General features: G+C 36.9%; 1 protein-coding gene and 1 pseudogene across 2 annotated transcripts in view; one reads left to right on the top strand and one right to left on the bottom strand.

Moving 5' to 3' along the window:
* Positions 1–23,939, top strand: part of LOC132132044 (integrin alpha-2-like) — a 94,021-nt gene that overhangs the window by 48,050 nt on the left and 22,032 nt on the right. The window contains exons 28-29 of one of the 2 annotated variants that reach the window (XM_059544214.1): positions 2,964–3,080; positions 3,164–3,544. The exons of the other annotated variant lie outside the window; for it this stretch is intronic. Of the exons in view, the coding sequence (XP_059400197.1) occupies positions 2,964–3,080; positions 3,164–3,259 (213 nt within the window). The 3' untranslated portion in view covers positions 3,260–3,544. Of the gene's footprint in view, positions 1–2,963; positions 3,081–3,163; positions 3,545–23,939 lie in introns of those variants that run through there. 2 annotated transcript variants of the gene reach the window in all.
* Positions 3,918–5,902, bottom strand: LOC132132437 (molybdopterin synthase catalytic subunit-like; annotated as a pseudogene).

The following is a 23,939-nucleotide window of genomic DNA, read 5'->3' as shown; positions in this document are numbered from 1 at the left end:
AAGTCTGATTGTGTGTGTGTGTGTGTGTGTGTGCAGTGTTGGGAAGGTTACTTTGGAAATGTAATAGGTTACAGATTACAAGTTACCCTATTTAAAATGTAATAGTAGTGTAACTTTTTCAATTACTTTATTAAAGTAATGTAACTAATTACTTTTGAGTACTTTTTGATTACTTTTCTAAATTTGTGAAAATAAAAGAATAATGAATAAAAGCATATACATCAACTTAAATACAGTTATCTAATAAGCATGTGACGTATTCTGTGTAATAAACTCCTGAAATATTGGTGTTTTTTTGAAACTGCTGTCTCTGTATATGATGATAGTTTTCTCAAAATAAGTAAAATGCACATGAAGTGACACAGAACAGTTCTAGAAATGATGTTTATGTGCTCGTGTACTCCTATACTGAGGCGGCAGAGGTTGAAAACACTGCAAGCTTCAGTCCTATGTGTAGTAAATGAAACCATGTCTTTGCCATTAATTTACAGGAAGGGCGGACTGGGAAAAAAATTCCGACTGGAAAATTCAAACTCATACAAACAAATTCATGGACAAAACTATTTTTTGGACCTGACATAAAAAAGGTTTAAATCTTTAATTTGGGGACATGCAAAATAATTAAAAGTTCTCTCCTGAACTGCACCTTCATTTCCATTTTTCTCTTCAGTCTCTTTATTTTGCCCTGTTATCCATCTCTCTCATGACTTTAATACTCAAGATTGAACAAAACTATACTTTACAATACAATACTCTACAATACTACAATGTTTATAGAAAAATCCTAATTGTACACGAGTCATGATTTTCCCTTACAAAAAATTACCATGCTTTTATTAGCCTATATAAAAGTAAAATAACCTTGTTTTGTTTTTTGCAAATGGATTTGTTTTTATTTTTAAATAAATACATTTGTAAAATAATTTTACATTTTTGGTTATCACAGTTAAACAATAGTAACCATTTTCTCTGGATTTATAGTTAAATATTAAAATGTTAATTTTCGTAAGGGTTGTGCTGTTGTCTGTCGTAGCTCCCCCTAAACCTATAAAAAAAAAAAAATTCAGCTAAATTACTACTGTAACATTACAACAGATAATAATGATGTCCTATATATAGTATTTTGAGTGATGACTGATGAGCAACGTGCTGCTGCTTGATTAAATAAATAAAAAAACAAAGACAAAAAAGCATCTTTACAGATGAAACTGACCTGAAACCCTGAACAGGAGTTCTGCTTCTCTGCTCCAGCAGTGCACTCTATTCTCTCTCTCTCTCTCTCTCTCTCTCTCTCTCTCTGTATCTCTCTCTCTCTCTCTCTCTCTCTCTCGCATTGATTACTCTGAGTCTGATCCAAACCGTTTGGCGGAGGCGCGGAGAGCGCGCGAGTCATGACTAACAATTCATGACTTATTAGAGATTTAATTATCAAATGGCGGATTCGCAAATGATCGCTTTAGTACATTCGGCAGGCAATTATACAAGAATGATATTAAATAATGGGGCAAAATCGGCTGCCAGGCCACCGGGAATTGTCCCGGTTCTCCCGGTGTCCAGTCCGCGCCTGACTTCCACAGACACGCAGAACGTGCAGGAGACATATATTGCATTTTTGGGGCTTAATATTCACAGACACTAGTCGATGTCATGTTTTGATTCAAGTGTACTGACCTACTTTTGATTTAGTCATCCAAAATGTGGGATATTCCGTCCGCGTTAGGCATTCCGTTTTTATGACTGGATTCTACGAACCAGACTGTGTTTCCGCATCCCGGAAATTATTAGGGCGGTATGTCTCAGAATAATCAGTGCAATTTGGGAAAGAAATCAGTTAAATCTGTATGTGGATGCGTGTAAATATTCAAATATAATCCCCTTTGTAATCGTAAAAAATTTCATAAGTAACTGTAATTTAATTACTCATTTTTTCTTAGTAACTGTAACTAATTACAGTTACAATAATTTTGTAATTAAATTACGTAACGCCGTTACATGTAACTAGTTACTCCCCAACACTGTGTGTGTGTGTGTGTGTGTGTGTGTGTGTGTGTATATATGCACACAAATTTCACAATATTACTGTTTTTTCTTTATTTTTGATCAAATAAATGCAGGCTTGATGAGCAGAAGAAACTTCTTTCAAAAACATTAAAAATAGTAATGTTTCCAAACTTTTGGTCTGTACTGTATATATATATATATATATATATATATATATATATTAGTACATATATATTTTTAAACAGTGTATTATTGAAAATATATTATAATACTATATAATTTATATAGTTTTTTTTTTTCTTTCCATATATTTCAATCCAAGAAAATGCATTCATGTCACATTTGAAGAAAAACTTTATATTTGTAATATAAACTCACATATGTTAACAAAACACATTTGAATAAAAATCAACATAAAAATCAACAAGGAACATACATTACAATATTGCAAAAAATAAATAAGTAGATAAATAAAATAAAAATTTCAATGTAGAAGTAAGCCATTTTGTACAGCTAAGAATAACTGAAAGTGAATGACACCGGAAGCCTGACATTAAATTTACATATGGCCGTGCATGCTCTTATAAAATAAGGTGAATATAATAAATTAATTATAATTAAATCATATTAAATCTGGTTTTGATCTCTAGTAGGCTATTCTATCTTCATTTGCATTGAGCCTAAATGCAGGCTATACAGTAAGAGCAGAAATGTATTTTCTTGCCCTGAAATACATTTTGAAATGTATTTTTGTATATGAGCTTTAAAAGTAAACGTTTTCAGTTTCAAAAAAATATTCAATTCAGCCTAACTGTTTACAGCATACACTATATTTCACATACATTTAAAATGGTGTGTGCTATAATGTTTTTTTTTATTATTTTTGTTTATTTTTTTTGCTCTATGGGATCAGCAGTCATTACGTATGTAAGCTAAATTTACAAGTAGACACTTCTTTGCAGATTAAAGTCCAAGTGAGCAACCCTGGAGCTAAAGGGGACGTTCCAGTGGGCGCCATCATAGGGAGCGTTATCATTGGTCTGTTGGTATTGGCTCTTGCCGTCGCATTGCTTTGGAAGGTACTTTATTTTTATGTTTTAAAGCTTATTCAGTCTATATCTTATTGTCTTCCTTTAAAAATCAATGTATTGTTTATGTTCAGCTTGGATTCTTCAAGAGGAAGTATCAATCGATGATGAACATGGCTGAGGGTGAAGAAGAAAATCAGAAACTGCAGGCAAACAGCGAGACACTTTAAGAAATCTGTCGAGTCTCAATCAGCATTATCACTGCTTCCTTCTCTTAGAGCAGACTGGGTTTTCAAAAAATGTCAATTTGATTTCAGTGCAGCAAGTGAAACACTGGCATCCAAAGCCCATTCATCTCTTTTTGTGTTTTATATCCCTGCTTGACTTGAATGCTGGTGTATCTTTTTGGCAGTCTAAACATCCATTCATTAAGGTAGTTAGTATTCAACTAGATCTTTTTGACTATTGTGACTCAGGATCAAAGTGTACTTTTCTCTACGTGTAGCTTTTCAAAGTAGCTTTTTCAAAGGCGTTCGGCTCCAGGTTTTTCAGTCAACTCCGATTCCCAACTCCTGCCATAGGAATTAATGGATCAACGACTCAACTCAATTTGCTTACAGTGTTAGCAATTAGAATAGCCTCAATATTGCAGTAGTTATATTTCACACCACATCAAATGTAAGCAACTCTTTTTCTTTTTTTGGTGACACCAAAACCTGAAGCAACACACTTTTACCATGGCTGCCCTAACTAGTCCAGTTTAAAGATGTTATGAGTATCACCATTTCCTAGTTGTTGCCGATACATAGCCATTTTAGAGTTATGTGGTTATAGTAAAACTGATGAGGAAATTTGTGTTGCACGCACTGTACCAAAGACTTTAGATGTACGTGTACCCTAGCATAATCAGGAACAAAAAAAACAAAGAGATAAATTGGTGGCATATGAGTAAATGGACTTTTGAGTCACAAACTTATTTACGTTATATACCGGATTACTAAAATTACCAAACTCTTTCCCAAAATTATCCAAGCATTTTTCCCAAATTATATTAGTGAAACCAATCTAGCAATAACAAAATGCAAACACAAAACATAAATGTTTTATACCCAAAGCAACAATACACTGGTAAAGTAGGCTGTGTCAACCAAGTATGTTTCTGTAAATGTACTAAAAATAGTAATTAGTGCCAATGCAACACATCAGGGGAATGGACTGATACTGCATGAGAAAAAAAAAACATTATTGTGACAACTTGCACAAATTAATCAAGTTAGTAATATGACATTAAATATTACATTAACAAATAATGTATGATTTATATATTGTAAGATATAATATTAATGAAAAAAGTGTTTTTGCATTGTTGCTTATTACTAACTTGTCATTTATAAACGTTAACATGTTTTTATATTATCAGTAATTCACATACATGCAAATGTTAAAGGACATTTCAAACTACTTTATTTGACTGTGCATTAACAAATGATGTAAGCATTATACAATGCAGTCAAAAAGTCTGAAATGTTAAACCTATTTGCATGTATATGAATTTTATATGAAAGTGATGTCAATAAATTGCTATATGAATTCAGGGTTAAACTACTACTGATGTTGTGATGTGAGACGTGTTTAGGAAACCTTTGGAAAAGAGATCCATCTAATCAAAGGCAACATAAACGACAAAGATTTCCCTTCATGTTTACGTGATGCTTTTGCACTGGTACTTTAAAACTTTCTGTTCAAGACAAAAGTAGAATATGCTCTTTTGATTACATTTTTTTTGTGTTTCATCAGGTGTTACAGGAAAACTTTGAGCTTTGTATTTCTTCAATAAAAACCTCTTGATGCTTCATGAGATTTACTGTAGCTCATATACTAGTTAGCAGTTCAACTTTGTTTGGGATTTTTCCCAGTTTCCCCCCAAAAACACTCCTTGTTCTCTTTCCAGCACAGCTCCCCAGACTCGTATATTTCCTGAAAAGAACAAAATAATTACAAACATGTTCCAAACAATTGTGCAATGTAATATATGAAGAGAAATGTTTTCACTTTGATGGCAATAATTTAAAAAAAAAACACAAACAGGGTTGACTGTAATGTCTTATAACTTTAATTATGTTAAATATACTAAAAGTATTAAAGGCACAAATACCACCTTCTTCCAGATTGGCACAGTAGCTTTGAGTGTGTCGATGCAGTACTTCACTGCCTCCAGGGAATACCTTCTGTGCGGTGATGAGATCCCAATTATGACACTTGCTTCTGTTATAGGAACCACGCTGCAGACACAGTGGGAAAGAACAGAAAATGTGCTTTATGGCTTTCAAGTACTTAACTCTCATTATCCGAACAAACTGTGAGACTCACCCAAGTCTATGCTGTATGTTAATTTGTCTGACGCTGGGCCACTTGGTCTTGATCTCACTGCAGATCTTCCTGAGCTCCGACTCTGCCATTGGACTGTATGCCTCATATTCAAGCCGGATCACTTTCTTCCCCTAAAAATTATCTCTGGTAGTCCCTAAAAAAGAAGATTACATATAAAATTAATATGAAACTGTAAGAAAGCCAACTATACACAGAAGCAATGATCCAACAAAATATAGTGCAATAAAAACTGACCAATAAACAGAGATACAAGCCCACAGGAGGGACACGTAACAGATTCAGAAACAGGATCAGCAGAAAGATTGTCAGTGGTGAGTGTTATTAGATCCTGACCCTGATCCGCAACCATACCTGAACAGAAACAAAACATAGTATTTAAAATATTTGTATAAATAATGAATATTAAATATAGTATGAAACACTTGTTATATATTTATAATGTATTATTATAATATACAGTAAAAAAGACAGACAGACAGGTATCAGATTTAATGTCCACCTTGGTCATTTCTTTAGCCTCCATTGAGGGGCGGTATAACGGCCACCTCATCCCCATCTCTGAGGGTCAGGGGCTGCTCTCCCCGAGGCACATACTCCTGACGCACGGCCAGAACCACCTGATCACAGAGAGTCTGCCGAAGCAAGACACACATCTTCTGAATGAAACGGGACTATACAGAACAAATATAATTTTTATTAAATTTTTTTCATTACAAATTGCTCTAGTCCAGGGATGCCCAAACCAGGGCCCAGGGGCCAAAGACCTTTGATTTGGCCTAAGGGTCCTGTTTTGGGCATTTATGGTCCAAGCAATATCACAAGAGGAAGGAGAAAAAAATTCTCAAAAAAAAAAAAGTTATTTATATATGAGCTTAGTTATTTATTTATTACATTTTAATATAATATTCCTTTAATCTCTCAGTTCTGCTTTCAGTTTGTGCAGCACAGTTTATTACCTCGGCTAGAAAAGTCATGGATTTTTAGAAATTTAATTTGTGTTGCGATGATGGCCAGCTATTCTTGTTCATTAGAACTGATGATTGATTTTCATGCCCAACTTCTCTCTGTTTGACCTTTTTAACAGCCTCGGCATATGATATTCCCTCTTGCATTCTGACATTCTGAATTTTTACTGCGTTTCTATGTTCCTCACATCCCCCGAAGACAGCACTGTGCTCGCCTCCACAGTTACAGTACTTTAAATGTGCCCCTTGCTCACACTTTCCACGTTCATGGTTATCACTACATCAAGCATATCACTGTTTTCCCTTACAGACTGCTGCAACATGCCCATATTTTTTACATTTGAAACACCTGATTGGAGGTGGTACATATGCTCTTACCACATAGTCTGGCATTGTTCCTTCATCAAACTGAAGCATTAAAGAAAGTCTATCTACTCTCTCCTTATTACGGACACATTTAAGTCTTTTCACTTCAATCACTTTAGCCCCCTTTATATTGTTCTTCATTGATTCGGAAGATACATCGATTGAAATTTTATAGATTTCTGTCAGGATACAAAAGACAGGAAACAATAATGCAAGTAGTGGTATTTATTGCAAGACAATGAGGAAGGCTTTAGTAGATGGTGGGTGACGCAGGGACCTCGATGGCAGCACAGGACAGGTGAGGTGGTAAATTGAGTGCATTGGTGAAGAGTGAGGAAAGGTTCAAGTGATGACGAAGTAATCAACAACATAAAACCGGAGCAGGACCAAGAGAAAGAATGCAGAGCAGGATGAACCAGACATGAATAACGACAGACCTCAAACAACGATCTTACAAACAAGAGACGAAAGACAGGGCATTAAGCCTCTGGAGTCTAAAGGTATTTTTGGGGCCTGGAGAAGTTTTGTCATGCCCTGACATTTGTGCTTTTTTCAGTTTCTTATAAATATCTACATGGGTAAAGTCTAATCTCACTATAATCAGCACAAACTGGGCTATAATAATATGTGAAATGCATGTATGTACATGATTGTATTTTTGAGAAAAAAAATTTTATGCGTGGTTAGTGTAAAACTAAAAATGTTAAATCACTTGTATAAGGCCATAAATCACATGCAGAACATTGGTTCCCGGGATTTTTGAGAACTGGAGCTTGTAGCCTAGAATTTTTCTTTCTAAATTATGTGAAAATCATCTTTTTTACTTACAGAAAACAATATATTGATTTAAATTTTCTAAGACACTTTTTGTTGGTAAAAGTCATATGCGAGTAGGTGTCAACTATCATGAATATCATTGAGAACAAAATAAATGTATATAATTTTATATTTGTAGTTTATTAAGAATATATTTAATTATCCCACAACATAATTTAATATCCACTTGGGGGAGCAGTTAAACAGTTTATTAGGAACAATCAAAGCTGACTTTCAAACTAATTTTTTGCATCATTACTCCAGTCACACAATCCTTCAGAAATCCTTTTAACAATCTTATCTACAAAAAAACATTTATTGTTATTATTATTATCATCATTATTATTAATGTTGAAAAGAGCTGAGAATATTTTTCAGGTTTTTTAGGGGGAATAAATCAAAAGAACACCATTTTTGTCACATTTGTTACAGTTATCTATTTGTTACATTTATATTATTTACATCAAGCTTTTGAATGGTATAGTATTGTATATTGTTATTGAAACTTCATAATGTTTCACTTGATTATACATTTAGTCATTTAGTCACATTAGATATAATGAAGAGTGACGTGAAAAACGGACATTGCGTTGTTTTCAAATGGATTACTAATAAGAAAAAAGAACCTCGCCCCCGCTGGAGAAGAGGAAGGGCGGATGAACCCCGAAACTAGAAATCAGAATCAGAAATATATTTCTCTATAGCCTCCTTTACCGGGACAGAAAGCAAATGTAATTTGCCTTTAGGCGGAGACTTACCTGTTAGTAAATCTATGACACAGTCAAAGGGACGATGCGGAGAAAGAGAAGCAGCACAAGACTTACTGAACACTTCCTTCAGGTCGAGGTACTCCGCGGGCACATTAGACAAATCCACTGCTTCCTCCTGAAACAAAGACACAGAAACAGAAGGACAGGCGCAAGACAAGACACTTATTGCTCCAGGCCAAGATGGATCACAGTTGCCAGTCTATTTTGGAATTCAGAGGGAGGAGCCATGGGTGTCCAAGGACTATGGGTGCAAGGGGAGTGTCCAATATGTAAAAGGAGATGGTTTCAGAGTGGTTGCCAGACGTGATGAGGTTGATGTCTTCAGTGGTAAGTGAAATGACAACTCGTAGTGCCAGCTCAATAAATCCATTGAGAGAATTAGGAAGAGTGAGATTACAGTGAGATTAGACTTTACCCATGTAGATATTTATAAGAAACTGAAAAAAGAATAAATGCTTTTCACAAGATGATTTTCACATAATTTAGAAAGAAAAATTCTAGGCTACAAGCTCCAGTTCTCAAAAATCCCGGGAACCAATGTTCTGCATGTGATTTATGGCCTTATACAAGTGATTTAACATTTTTAGTTTTTCACTAACCACGCATAACATTTTTTTTCTCAAAAATACAATCATGTTGATGCATGCATTTCACATATTATTATAGCCCAGTTTGTGCTGATTACAGTGAGATTAGACTTTACCCATGTAGATATTTATAAGAAACTGAAAAAAGCACAAATGTCAGGGCATGACAAAACTTCTCCAGGCCCCAAAAATACCTTTAGACTCCAGAGGGTTAATGCCCTCTGGAAAGACAGGGCATTAAGTAGGCAGTGTGTTATGAGTTGCAGCGATGAGCGGTAACGCCCACATAAAACATAATGTGACGTTACATGAGACTAGCAGGAAACAATGCATTCATGAACCGTGACAATTACTCCCCTTAACCAAACTCTCTTACTTGGTACTGTGCAACTGTGTGACCGACCTAACAATGATTTTATATCCTGTGTCACTTTCTGTTGTTTTTTATTTTTACAGAAAATTGGAATATTCCCATTTCAAGTCTTGGCACTCTCTACATCTTCGCTCAATCAACCGCCGGATCCTACGCACACATTTCCTATCATGTATTGCCTTTGAAAGACAATCAAACCAATCAAAGTAGGTATGGGGGCAGCTGGCTGCAGCCTGGTGTACTTGAAAAGGTGTGGAAGAAAAAGATGCACAACCAATGAGAGAACCGCAGCCTAATGAGGATTGTCAAGCAAAATCAATTCAAGAATTTGAGTGAACTCAATGGACTGAGGCTGGGGTCAAGGCATTAAGAGCCACCACACACAGACGTGTCAAAAAATTTGCTGAACTACAGACAACGTCAGAGGTGTCTTACCTGGGCTAAGGAGAAGAAGAACTGGACTGTTGCCCACACACAAAAAAGTAAACTAGCCACTTGTTTGATTGGCAAAATACAAATATGTCTGGTTAATAAGAATATAGCAAGTTTACATCTGTTAAATGATACATTCTTGTTATTTGTAACTGAATTAAGAAACAATCAAATTAATTAGGTCAGCACTTGTTGATGAGACTGAGGTGCTTCATTTCAAGAACTCTTTCTGGTGAGTCACTACGCATGCTCAGCACTGCGGCGGGAAGTTGGTGAATACGCCATCATGACATGCAGTGGAGTTTTGTGAGAGGTTTGAACTGCTGCGTCTAATCATTCTGCATCCTTGATATTAAGGGTAAGTACTTGATATGTACCTGTTTGCAATTAGTACCGTGGCATTTTAGACATGAGTTATTAGACACTGTGGCGATGTTTCTAAGCAGACTTATTTTCCCAAGCTAGAAGCACGTGTTAGGTTAAATACTGTTTCTTCATTGATAAGAGTTTCACCTTAACGTTAGTATATCCGCTACAATATGTGCATTTTTGTCACAATTCAATGCTTGCTATGCCTAACTATCAACTACATGACCTACGTTAAACCTATACTCTACGTTACCATAACAATGGGAGGGGAAAATGGGAGATAAAGTGAATGCAGAGTAGAATACGCCATGTACCTTTTATCTGTATGTAAGTTAATGTAGCAAATGTTGGTGTAATATACAATGTTTACGATATAGTATACCCAGCCAGGGTACTTTTATGTAACTTGGCCTATTGGTTAACATTATATATGAAACACCTGAATCAATGTGCACGTCTCATCACTCTTTTCAGATTTATTTCAGACTCTTTTCGTTTATAGGGCTTGTTTTTTTTTTTGTGTTTTTTTTTTTTAGATTTAGTTTAATGTGCCTATGGAGGGACTGTTGTTGTTATTAGCTATGGCTTGGCCATTGTGTGTATGTGTATATCAGCAAAATATTACTTTAAACGTTAAATAACTAGACTTTTCTAACTTTTCAAACATGGTTTCAAAATGCTACACCAGTTTATGCTTCCCAGCTTATTGAATACATTATGCAAAAATTGTCAAGTTAAATCTATGATGCACATGCAGTTGACCATATATTTGAATGGCCTTACAAATTTCAGTTAAAGTTATGATTGAATAGCTATGCATGGTTTTATTCAGGGGTTATAGTTATATAGTTATAAATATAAGAAACTCTTGATATTTAGTAACAACAGCAAGTAGTGGTAATTTTCTTTGGCACAGTTTTTAAAGTCAGTCTTTAAAAATGAGGAGACTACGACTTGTTGTGTGTCTGTTTTCTGGCCTTAGCATGCACATTAGGTTACATTTATTGCAGTTTTGCAGGTTAACTCTTATACATTTCTTTTTCACAACAGAAATGTTCCTTTTTTTGTACAAAGAAAAAGAAAGAAAAGAAATAGGCTACATCACAAAATAAATCTGTCCCCATGCTCTTCTGCTGTGAACCTCACCTTTATTATATGGTAAGTAGTTTTTCTTAACACTCACATACAGTAACGTATAACTAAAAATCCTTAATCACTGAACTATCCTTTTCTTTCTCTTTTAGTAATGTGTATGTGGCAGTGCAGACAGTGTGTTTCAAAGGAGAGTTGAAGGTACACATTACTTTGTATAAGCTTTATATATCTTTATAAACACTTTACTTTATTTAAGCATTATAAACACCATTGTTTTGGAAGAAGAAATCATTAAGGTTGTGTATATTTAAATTGTCCATGCACATTTAAGACATGAGCAGTACTGAAAACTCACGTCAGCTCTTATACTTTTAATAAAAAAATAATAAAAAAAAGAGTAGACCATATTTAGATGGCTGTGTACATCATGTCTTCTTAACTCTCTCATTGCTGACAGACAATTTGTTCAAACTGCTTTTTCTTTCATCCTTGTGTTATGAGTAAAAGAGTTAACAAATGCATTGTCAATGTTTTTCAGTGGCGTTCTTGCAGACTCCTACTGTACCTCATTCTTCGCTGAGCTTGACCGGTACTAAACACGATTAGATGGAGATCTTCAGTAATGTTTTAGCCGCCTCATTCATTTTAAATATGGTGGCCAAATAAAATTATAACAATCTTATAATATAATGCACTGCAATAACACTCCAGCACCCACTGTGACCTCAGTAATAAACATATAGTATAATTATCATCTTTCTGACAGTTTCAAGTTAAAATTGAGAAATTATAACCTTGTAAATGTAGAATTCACAGCAGCGTTCCTTTACTTTACAGATGTGCGTTATATAGTGGCCAGTGTATAAGTGTGCAATTCTTGTAATAAATATTTGAGCTCATTTTTGCTTGTAATCTTTCATGTCGTCCCACAGGATTCAGACAATGAGTCAAAAAGTACCATGGCGTAAACTAATGGGAGTGTATGTCATGAAGGAGGGAGTACTGCCTGACGATGACCCATAGGACACTGGTGTCCTAACTGAAGTTGTGGAAGTAGCATTGCGCAGGCTTGTGCTCTGTTATTTGGGCTGATGTACTGTTTGAACATGAGCTACTCACCAGAGCTCAAATGTACTTTTGAAGTCATTCAATGGACAGAGGTTGTTATCCAAGGCACAGCTCTTAAAAAAACTTTTGCCACAGTTCCTCCAAACATGCTACTGGAGCAGTTGAGCTTGAATAGGACTGGTGTACATCAGGAAGATGCACATTTGTAGTTTCATGGATAAACTCTTGTTAGGCACAGTTCCATTAAACAGTGTGCTGGAGCTAGTGATTAAAAGCAGTTGTTACACACTTAGAAACAAAACTGGGAGTGATTTTCTTATTTTCAGATGTAATGGAACATAGCTACACTGGTACAGTATCTACATTTTCATGTGATATCATCACAGCAAGCTGTTGCAAGTTTTTTTTATAGTATTGCATCTCTTATTATTTTACAGATCAAATTGATACTCACAATTGTTTTTTTTATCTTATGTTCATTCATGTTTATGTTAGAATGTTGTTGTGTGTGTGTGTGTGTGTGTGTGTGTGTGTGTGTGTGTGTGTGTGTGTGTGTGTCAGGCCACGGTTTACTTTTCCCAGGCGCCACAGCATAAATGTGCCCACTCAGGGTGTGTGTTCACAGTGTGTACATTGCTGTGTGTGCACTTTGGATGTGTTAAATGCCGAGCATGAATTCTGAGTATGGTTAACCATGCTTGGCTGTATGTCACTCACTTAGTCACTTTTTTTGTCAGTTTGTCACTTTACAATATCCTGAAAAGGGTGGTATTAAAATGTCTTAATTTTTAAGAAGTTTAAATACAGAAAGGACATTAAAGTCCTACAAGCATTGTTTGGGGATGTGTTTTCTCAAGAGCCTAGATGTTGACAGCTAAATGTTCCTTATACTTTTGTGTTACCAACACTCAAATGCATAGGGGACTTAAAGTGAAGAAAGTGGTTTAAACTTTATTAGTGCATGTTAAAGCCTAATGAAAACATTTTTTTTTTGCAGTTATCTCAACTGATACAAATATCAAAACATCATGTCCAAATTATTAAAATGATTTATAAATGCTATGATAGTATATGAAAATAGTGCTAAAATATAATAAAAACTGTCTATTCAACTCTGTATGAGAGCCAGTCCAAAATTTTATGTCATATTTTATTCACCAATCTACTTATAATGATTACTTAAAATGTCAAATAAATAATTTAAAAATAAAAACAGAATCTAATAATTTAAAAATAATTAATAAATCTAAATAAAACATCCTAAAGAAAGATATTTAAAACATTAACATTATTTGTTTATATATGACAAATGGAATTAAGGGACATCAGAGAACTGTGAACATGCAAATGAGTTGTTAAATTATTCAGATTAATTTAAAATATCAGGGGGTGCTTCAAGTAAAAAGTCAAGTAAATTATGCTGAAAAAGGTTTGGGAGTCTCTGCCTTAGTGAAGAACAACAGGATGTTTGTTAGTGTGACCTGTCCCTTTAAGAGTTAACTAAAAAGAATCAGTTACTACCAGCAGGGCTAGGTGTATCATGTTATTAAAGAACCATAAATCTAATCTCCTGAAATCTAAAAAGATTTTGTTGTGTTTTGCAGCTCATCTGCCTTTCTAGTTGGACCCAACAAGAGAAGTTCGAGCCGAGTCGTACCATACAGTGGAAAAAAAGAAAAAAGAAGGAAAAAAGTTATATACAGCATAGTATGGTGACCCATACTCAGAATTCATGCTTTGCATTTAACCCATCCAAAGTGCACACACAGCAGTGAACACACACACACACACACACACACTGTGAACACACACCCAGAGCAGTGGGCAGCCATTTATGCTGTGGTGCCCGGGGAGCAGTTGGGGGTTCAGTGTCTTGCTCAAGGGCAACTCAGTCATGGTATTGCCAGCCTGTGACCCACAACCGTAGAGTTAGGAGTCAAACTCTCTAACCACTATGCCACAATTAGCCCCAGTGGCAATCCTCCTCTTCCTCCCTCTCCCCCCTCCTCCTCTTCCTCCTCCTCCTCCCTCTCCCCCCTCCTCCTCCTCCCCCTCCTCCCTCTCCCCCTCCTCCCCCTCCTCCCTCTCCCCCTCCTCCTCCTCCCTCTCCCCCTCCTCCTCCCAGCTACAGAGCTGCTCCGCTGTTTCACATTCACACTGAACTGGATGCAGATATGCTAGAGAGCTCGTGCTGATGCTGGATGACACTGTGGACTAAAAATGAATTTTCTGCCAGTACTCGTTGTTCTTTGTAAGTACTTATGCAAACATGCAGGTTTATTTGTATTACAATATAGTCATACTGTAAAATTTAATGACAACAGCGCTGAACTTACAGTTGAAGTAAATAAGTTCAAACAAGCTCGGTCCATTTGACAAAAGTACTTTGTTATGAAAGAGTTTAGTGTGTGTACATTTTATTAACAGTTTTAGCCTTTTTGTTTCCTTTAAAGCGGTTCACTGTATAAACTATAATGAACATGTTGAATTTGATAGGTTATTTTATCAGACGAAGTAGTTTGGTATTAAAGTATGTTTTGCTTTTTGACAACCAAAAGGGTTATTGGGTGACATTTTTTATTAAAAAAAAAAAATATATATATATATATATATATATATTTTTTTTTTTTTTTGAAGTACATTTCTATGTGATTTTAACATTCTGCTACACAAACATTTATTTAAGAGTTTATAAATTAAACTTTAGCCTATAGCTCAGTCTACTTATTTATGTATATGGGGATATAGCTATGCCCAGGTAACAGGGTTGACAGTTTTAGCTGTTATTAACTGAAGGATCTAAGAATCATCAAATGCAAGTGGTGTGTTTTGCTTCACAAGAGCAACCATACATTTGTGTTGTGTTTTACTTTCTTTTTTAATATTCATTTATTCATTCATTCATTCATTCATTTTATTATCTCATTTAATTATATAATCATTTATAATAATCATGTTAACCATTTATACTCTAATTGCATTGATTCATTAATTGATTATTCATTAATATTATATTACTTATACGTTTATATTATTTTTACCAGTATTGTTTAGTCTTACGATGAATGAGAGATAAGAGGGAATGTTTATGGAAATTCAAGGTTTATGGGATGTTGTAATGAAGCAGTTTGGTATAATAAAACTTGCTGGATTTGTGTTCATCAGATGAAGTTAGAGCATTGAAATATACTAAGACTATGAAATAAACTCTGCTCCTTTTTATCATCATCATCACTTCGTCCCCTGCTTCTGCTCTTCTCTGGCTTTGCTCAGTCAGCTACTTGGCTGATAGAAGACTGTTAATAAAGCTTTGGGTACCAGTCAAACATTGGTTTTGGGTATCAGACAAGTCTTGTTGTTAACTGATTTTGGGTAGGATCTGGCGGCTGGATCTGATATTTCTGGCTTGAATTCATGATCTAACATAACACTGTGCTCCATGTCTGGAAAGTAGTACTAAATGTTTATTAAACAGAATATGTAATACTTTATTCAGTTTTTTACTGTACATTATCAAGGTAACAGATTTGGCTATTTAAGGCCATCCCTTACATTAGCAACACAGTTATTGAATATTGTAAAATGGAAGTACATGAATCAGTTTGGCTGATAAACTGAAACTGTGCAGTTGATTTTAGTTGCCATCATGCTTTGTACTGGACTGAATCGAGAGTGTTGTTGAAATTAGGTGTAATGATTGTTGAGTAAAGGGAAAGAGCTCTTAGTGTTCTAAGATCAGCTACATTGGACATTAAAAAGCTTCCACTTCTGTTTTTGTGGTTTCCATCATGTTTAAGATTAGCTCTTGTGGTCAGTGTGTCAGTTGATGTCTGTAGACTGTGGTATATGATATGACAGTATACACTTGTGTGCACAACATCCACACACAACATCCACACACAACATCCACACACAGCAAGCAAAAGCTCAGCACCTTAACCCAGTGGTAACCATAAAGCATCTCTTTTAGATATACAACATAGCTGCACATTAAACACTAACCATTCTTTCCATTTATTCAAAATCACAAGTACGGTTTAAGTTTAGATAAATGTATTCAATTTTAATTGCGTTAAGTTAGACCAACAAAAAATGGTATGAATGCTGTTTGTACACTACTTATTTATAATTAATATAAGAAGAATCAACATGATTGCATATGGGTGGAACTGATGAAATGTAACTGAGCTGAAGGTCAATGTACCAAAAAACATTTATAAGGGTTTTGCATACAGATGATAATGTCATCAAAATGATCCCTGTTCACACAGATCCATGAAAACAGTTAAAACACTGTATTTTTCATGCCAGGCCAGTGATGTCACTCATAGAGAAACACATACTTAAAAATAACAGTTATTGCATCTATGGTTCCACGAAGAACCATGGAACGTTTCCATTCCTCAAAAAGTGCTTTGTAGTGGAGAAATGTTCTTTAGATTATTAAAATGTTCTTCACAACGAAAAAAAAAATAAAAAATTCACTGTTATGTTTTCACTGTTTAAAGGCTGACTGTGTGTCTGTCATTTATTAATGAATGGAGATCTTACATAGAAGACATTCTATGAGTTACTTCTTTCATGACTATGGATTGTGTTACATTTTTAGCAGATCCCCAGTTGCCATCGCATAAATGGCTGCCCACTGCTCTGAGTATGTGTTCACATACTTGACTGAATGTCACTTTCAGTGCAACCCTGGCCTCATGGACGAAGACCAGCTGGTAACAGCAGGGGGCAGGGTTGGGGATAGTTGGCAGGTGAAAGTCATCTTCACAGATGCTTCCAAGACAGCACTGTGCGAAGTCCGTCTGACCTTTGGCATCTGGACGAATACAGAAAGCAAGTCCATATCACACGCCTGGAAATGCTGTCTGCATCCTGGCAGGGAACCGCGTCCTAGTCCGGTCGGACAACATGACAGTGGTGTTCTTCATAAATTGCCAAGACATATTTTGGACAGTCGGAACAGCTCTTTGTATGCTTCAGAGGCCACACCATGGGTCATTCAGTCTCGAAGCCGAGGCTATCCAGATGGATGGTGGACGCTACAGCTCTTGCTTACTCATCCTCTGGGCTCCAATGTCTGATAGGAGTTAGAGCACACTCCACAAGGGGCATGGCCTCCTCATGGGCGCAATTTATCTTAATGAGCGCTGCCTCTGTTGGAACCATCTCTCTGTGGTTTACATTCATGCTGTGGCTTATCTACATATCACATACTATTTAAAAAACAGAGGGTAGGAGCATGTTATGTGGAGAGAGGAGAACAAGGATATAAATATAATATAAATATCCATACCAGATTTTGTTCCACTTCCTTATTCTATCCTGTTCTTCCTTATTCTTATCCTATATTGTTTTGCTTATAGTGTTGTTGGTTTAATATGTGTATGCTTTTATATTTTCTAAGATAATAGTCTTATGATTGCATGTCTCTACAGGTTTCAGCATAATGCAGGATAACACTCAGGGTTTTAATGTTGGGATTTCTGGAGCGAAGATCTTCTCAGTATCAGCAGAGCAGTTTGGTTACTCTGTTAAACAGTTCAACAACAGTCAAGGAAAATGGTAAGATATATAAAATATAATTGAATGTGTGTTTATTTTATTTATTTATTTATTTATTTAAATAAACTACCATTGTTGTTTTTAAAAGAATATTCATCAAGGCTGCATTTATTTAATCAAAAACACAGTTAAATATTAATATTGTGAAATATTTTTACAATATAAAATAACTATTTTCTATTTTAACATATATAAAAATTTTATTTATTCCTGTGATTTAAAGCTGAATTTTCAGCATCATTATGCCAGTCTTCGGTTTTACACGATTCACATGATCCAAAAATAATTCTAATATGATTATTTGCTACTCACTGAACATTTCTTATTGTTGTCAGTGTTGAAAACAGTTGTGCTGCTTCATATTCATTTGAAAACTGTGGTACTAAACCATTTCCTTTTGGGTGAAAATAAATTAATATTTAAGTTCAGCAAGGACACATTAAAGAGGACATAACACACAGTTTCTGCCAATCTTATCTTAATTTTGATTACCTATAAACTAGTATTGCATCTTTCATATGTCCGAAGAGTCTTTAGTTTTATCAAATTTATAAAAAAGACAGATACAGCTTTACGCTTCTCTCTGAAAACAGTTGAGTTACTGGAGGTGTGTTGAGGGGTGGATCTAAAGAGTCTTAAGCATGCAGGGCTTTGTATTGCGATCTTCTGCAAGCTGTGACACTGGCATAAATAAAACAAGAACAAATTTTTTTTTTTTTTTACTGTATTTTATAATAAAATAAAATGACTAAAATTATAGAATTATAGTGGTGTCCTTCATAAATCTGCAAGGCAGGCTCTCCTCAAAACCCCTATTCACTCTAGGCAAGGCAAGGCAAGTTTATTTATATAGCACATTTCGTACACAATGGTAATTCAAAAATAATAATGAAGAAAAATAATAACAAGAATAAAACAAGCAATTTTAAAACTTTTAAAATTATTAAAAAATGTAAAATGAATTTAAAACAGTTTTTAAAAACAATATATATTATATAAATATATATTATAGTTATATAAAACAATATTTTATATTGTGGCCTAATCTGTCTGACCTCTGCATTACTTGAGGATGTGCTAATCACCTTCTTGATAGTGATGATCTTCTCAGAAAAGAAGGAAGCAAACTCATTGCATTTCCTGTCTGAGAGCATTTCACTGGGAATCTGACTTGAGGGTTTGTCAGTCTCTCAACAGTGGCAAAAAGAGTACGAGTGTTATTTAAGTTACTGTTTATAAGGTTTGAGAAGAAATTCTGTCTAGCTGTGGCTAGTTTCACAATAAAAGCATGAAGGCTGTCTTTATAGATGCTAGTGAATTTCAAGTTTGTCTTCCGCCACATCCGCTCGGCTTTTCTGCATTGTCTTTTCATAGTCTGAACTGCTGTTGATCTTCTCCAAACTGATTTCTGTCTGTTTGTTTTCTTACTGACTATTATTGGAGCAATATCATCAATAACATTCTTAACTTTTGAGTTGAAGGAATCTAGGAGAATATCAACAGAGTCTGCAGAAATGCTTGGTGTTAAAGATATAGCCTCCATAAATAGTACACTTGTGTTCTCGTTTATGCATCTCCTTCTGACAGAGACCGATGTAGCATATCAGACCCAAACCAGACAAATTAAAGAGTCAATCAGGACTGTGGTTGAAACACGAGCCAAATTCCTCAGAAAGGCAACAGGAGGTTGTAAATCATTCCTAGTGCCAGAGTCAGAAGCAAGATAACCAAAAAACTCTTTCACAGAACAGCTTTCAACATTAACACCACTAGAACAATTATTGACAATTTCAATTCGGAGAAGAGATTGTCAAATTTGGGGCAAGTAATCAAAATGCAACGCCGGACAGCACATGTAAACCCATGAGAGTAATAAACAAGATCCTTTGGATTGACTTCCCCCCACCTAGCAGACCCAGACTGAAATTCCTAAAGGGACCTTTTAACCTCTGGTCCCCACAGAACATCTTTTGTCAGAGAATGGCACAAGAACTGTCTTTTAATGAACTCAAAAAGACTTATAAATGAATATCAGTCCATTGCTTAACTCCATATTCATTTATATGTAACCCACACATTTGACTATCATGTTTATAATCACTTATTGTGATTCATAATTATGTTTAGTATATTTGTGTTTCAATCTGCTTGCTTGAGACATTCCTTACCATCAGTTATTTGTCAAATGTATCATATTCTAGTTATAGGAATCATGTCCAAAATTATACCCTGCAAGAGCGGGAAAATTCAGATCACATGGTTGATAAGATAACTTAAAACATAAGATTTATTATACCCTGACCAAGACGATATCTAATTGGTCAAGACAACATTTGAGGTGTGGCCAAAAGGCCAGTTTAAATTCTCAGAACACCATTTGGCTTTTAGCTTCTAGCTTTGCTTCTTAGCTTTTGCTATTAGTCATGTCTGCTTTAAGCTTTTAGCTTTAGCTTTTAGCCATGCTTTTAGTCATCACTTTTAACGTTCTTTGAGCGCGGTTCCAGTGTGCTTCGGCCTGCACGCCTGCTCTTACTTAGCCACGATGAAAAGAAACACCACCTAGTCTCGTCAAACTTTACTGCTGTTCTTTTACTTTAGTTTCTTTCAATGCAAGGGTTAATTAAGTGACTGATGGTTGTTCATGTCTATGCAATTTCACGTATTGCTGTGAACTTGGGATTCCACATTTTCATTCTCTTAAACTCATTCTTCCCTAACGTTCTATCTTCCTGCAACTTGTATGAATGTGTGAGTGCGTGTACTTATGTGTTAGTTTATATGTCTCAGATTTATCTAATAAAGAGAAGTATCTTGTGTTTTGTGCTTACAAGTTAATGTCTTAAACTGCCGATCTTGTTACTGTGCTAATTAATAGTGTTTTCACTATGTCGTAATTTGTACATAAATGAATGAACACAGACAACGGCATGTCTTTAGCCTGCTGGCATATTTACTGAACTGTTTCCATGACTACCCACAGATACATTTCTACAGCCCCAGGTACGGGGCATCCCGAGGGTCATACTACATCTCCCTTTCTCCCAAAATAGGATAAAACCTTAAATAAATGTTCACACTGGCCGAACTGCCTTAACTGTAGGTCACCTAGTCTGTTGGAACTATTAAACTTGAACCAAAGATATCCGACAGATTAAACATAAACATAACACTGTCTATTATGCTTAATTCTAGGTGCTGAATACTATGTTACAAAGTCTTTAAGCCACTCTGGGGCTTTCACCTCTCTCCTTGGGTGGGCCCTCTGTATCCTCCCCCCCTCCCCTTCCCCTTCTTCTGGCCCTGCTGCCTGTTCCGCATCCTCCACCGCTGGTGGGGCTTGTATCTCTGGGAGGGGTCTGAGGTGTGCTTTGTTTCTCCTCACCTCTTCTGAGTCCGTTTCCACTACATATGAGCGGGGAGTGTCTGCTTTTTTTATCACTGTGGCCGATTCTTTTGTATTTGTGATCCAGACTCGCTGACCTGCTTTTAGCTCTGGTCTCACAGTAGCTTTGTGTCTGTGATTAAAGTCAACTGTCTGTGTGTGTTTCAGTTGTTTGTCCTTGTCTGCAAAGGCCTTCTTGTTTGGCCATTTAGGTTTGAGTTGAACAGGTGAGACTGGCAACGGTGAGCGCAGTCTCCTGCCCATCAGGAGTTCTGCTGGCGATGGTCCGTGATGCAGCGGTGTGACTCTGTAGGCCAACAGAGCCCTGTATGGGTCAGCAGCATTTTTCTTCATTAGGCCCTTGACAGTCTTCACCGCCCTCTCTGCCTCTCCATTGCTCTGTGCAAAGTATGGGCTGCTGGTCACATGTCTGAAATCATAGTCCATGGCAAATGTTGAGAAAGTGCCCGAAGAAAACTGAGGGCCATTGTCAGTTATTAGTACTTCAGGAACCCCATGTCTAGCAAAAATTGATTTAAAGCCATTGATAACTCCTGCTGATGTGGTTATTGGGGTTTTAATTACTTCAATGTATCGAGAATAGTAATCTACCAACAATAAGTAAGAGTCATTTTCCCAATAAAACATATCAGCTCCAACTTTTAGCCAGGGCCGCTGTGGCAGCTCTGAGGGTATCATTGGTTCTGGGTGAAGTGTTTGGTTTTTAGCACACACCTCACATTGGGCCACCATTCTTGTGATCTGAGCACCCAGTCCCAGCCACCACACTGACTGATGGGCCCTCAGCCTGCATTTGGTTGTCCCCATATGTCCCTCATGTAGTCTGGCCAGCATTTCCTTCTGTAATGTCTCTGGTATAACAATCCGTTGCCCTTTCATCAGAAGGTCACCATTCATGTGTAGCTCACTGTGGTGTACCCAATAGGGTTTCAGTTGCTGGGACAGCTCTTCTTGCCGTGGCCACCCTCTCTTACACTGTGACCTCAGCTGGCTACAGATAGAATCCCGCTGTTGGTGCTCAGCTATCTGTTGAAGTTTAGACTGGGATGCAGGTAAGGTTTCGCGTATCATATTAATGAAGACCTGCACTTCCCCTTCCAGTTGTGCCTCTTCTTCAGTCAGTGGCCGTCTCACCGGGGCCCTGGAGAGTGCATCTGCTGTGATGAGAGCCTTCCCTGGCACGTAAATTATCTTGTACGTGAACCTCAGCAGTCTGAGACGGAATCGCTGAACTCTGGGAGGTAAGTCATCCAGCGCTTTTGTCCCCAACAAGGCCAGTAGTGGTTTATGGTCTGTCTCTATCGTGAATGGTAGGCCTATGAGGTATGAACTTAACCTTTCACATGCCCAGGTGACGGCCAATGCCTCCTTTTCAACCTGGGCATAACGTTGCTCCGTTTCAGAAAGGCTTCGAGAGATATAAGCGATCGGGCGCCACTCCATGTTATCTTGTCTCTGCATAAGGACAGCCCCCAGGCCAAAGGATGATGCGTCTGCAGACACTTTTGTTTTTGCTTGTGGTCTGTACTGAGCCAACACTCTCTGTGATGCCAGCTCCTTTTTGAGGTTTTCGAATGATGTCTGTTGCATGTGGCCCCAAGACCACTCATTGTTCTTCGACAGCAAATCTCTGAGTGGTTTGGTGGTATCTGCAAACTGAGGGATAAACTTTGCTATGTATGTAACCATCCCCAAAAAACGCCTAACATCTGCTGTATTCTGTGGGATGGGCATATTGGTGATAGCTTTGATTTTCCCGGGGTCAGGTTCAATGGCTCCCGCCCTGATTTTATGCCCCACAAACAGGACTTCGGGCTGTGCAAAGGTGCACTTTTCATTTAGTGTTAGACCCGCCTCCTGGAGACGTGTCAAAACAGCTGTGAGACGTTCATCGTGTTGGGCCCTATTCTCTCCACATATGAGGATATCATCTGCATGGCATATCACTCCACTTAGCCCCTCTAAGAGCTGGGACATGCGTCTCTGGAAGTGTTCTGGCCCTGAGTTAATTCCGAAAGGCAGAACATTAAAACAAAATCGGCCAAAGGGGGTGATAAATGTTGTGAGCTCCCTGCTCTCCTGTGCTAAGGGTATCTGCCAAAACCCACAACGTGCATCCAGTTTTGTGAACACCAGTGCGCCATTCAGCTGAGCTAATGATTGGTCCACTGAGGGTAATATGTGTCTTTCTCTGCACACTCCCTCATTGAGTTTGGTCAGGTCGACGCAGATTCTTATTTTACCATTGGATTTTGGGACCACTACTATTCCTGCACACCAATCAGTGGGTTTCTCTATCTTTGAGATGACCCCCATCTCCTCCATCCTTTGCAGCTCTTCTTTGACTTTGTCAGTTAAGGGGATTGGTACGCGGCGAGGAGTGGTCAGAGCATAAGGGATGGCGTCCTCATTCAGGCGGATTTGGTAATCACCTTCAAGTCTCCCTAATCCACTGAACACCTTTGGAAACCTCTTTTTGAAGACCTCCCCTGAATCTGCGTTCTCACCCTGTTCGTCAACTGCATCCAATCGCTCAATGAGGTGCAGTTCTGTAAGTGCTGGTAAGCCCAGCAGTGGCCTGGCTAGGTTATCAATGACAAATACAGACTGAGTGGCCTTTTTAGCTTTACTTTCTAGTCTACTCTGTATCTGTCCTACCACAGGCAGTATCTTGTTATTTGGGCCATACAGTCGTTTTGAGGTG

This window comes from Carassius carassius, chromosome 49 (assembly GCF_963082965.1).
Source record: "Carassius carassius chromosome 49, fCarCar2.1, whole genome shotgun sequence".
Classification (NCBI taxonomy): Eukaryota; Metazoa; Chordata; class Actinopteri; order Cypriniformes; family Cyprinidae; genus Carassius; species Carassius carassius.
This window is presented reverse-complemented; position numbering and strand designations above follow the sequence as displayed.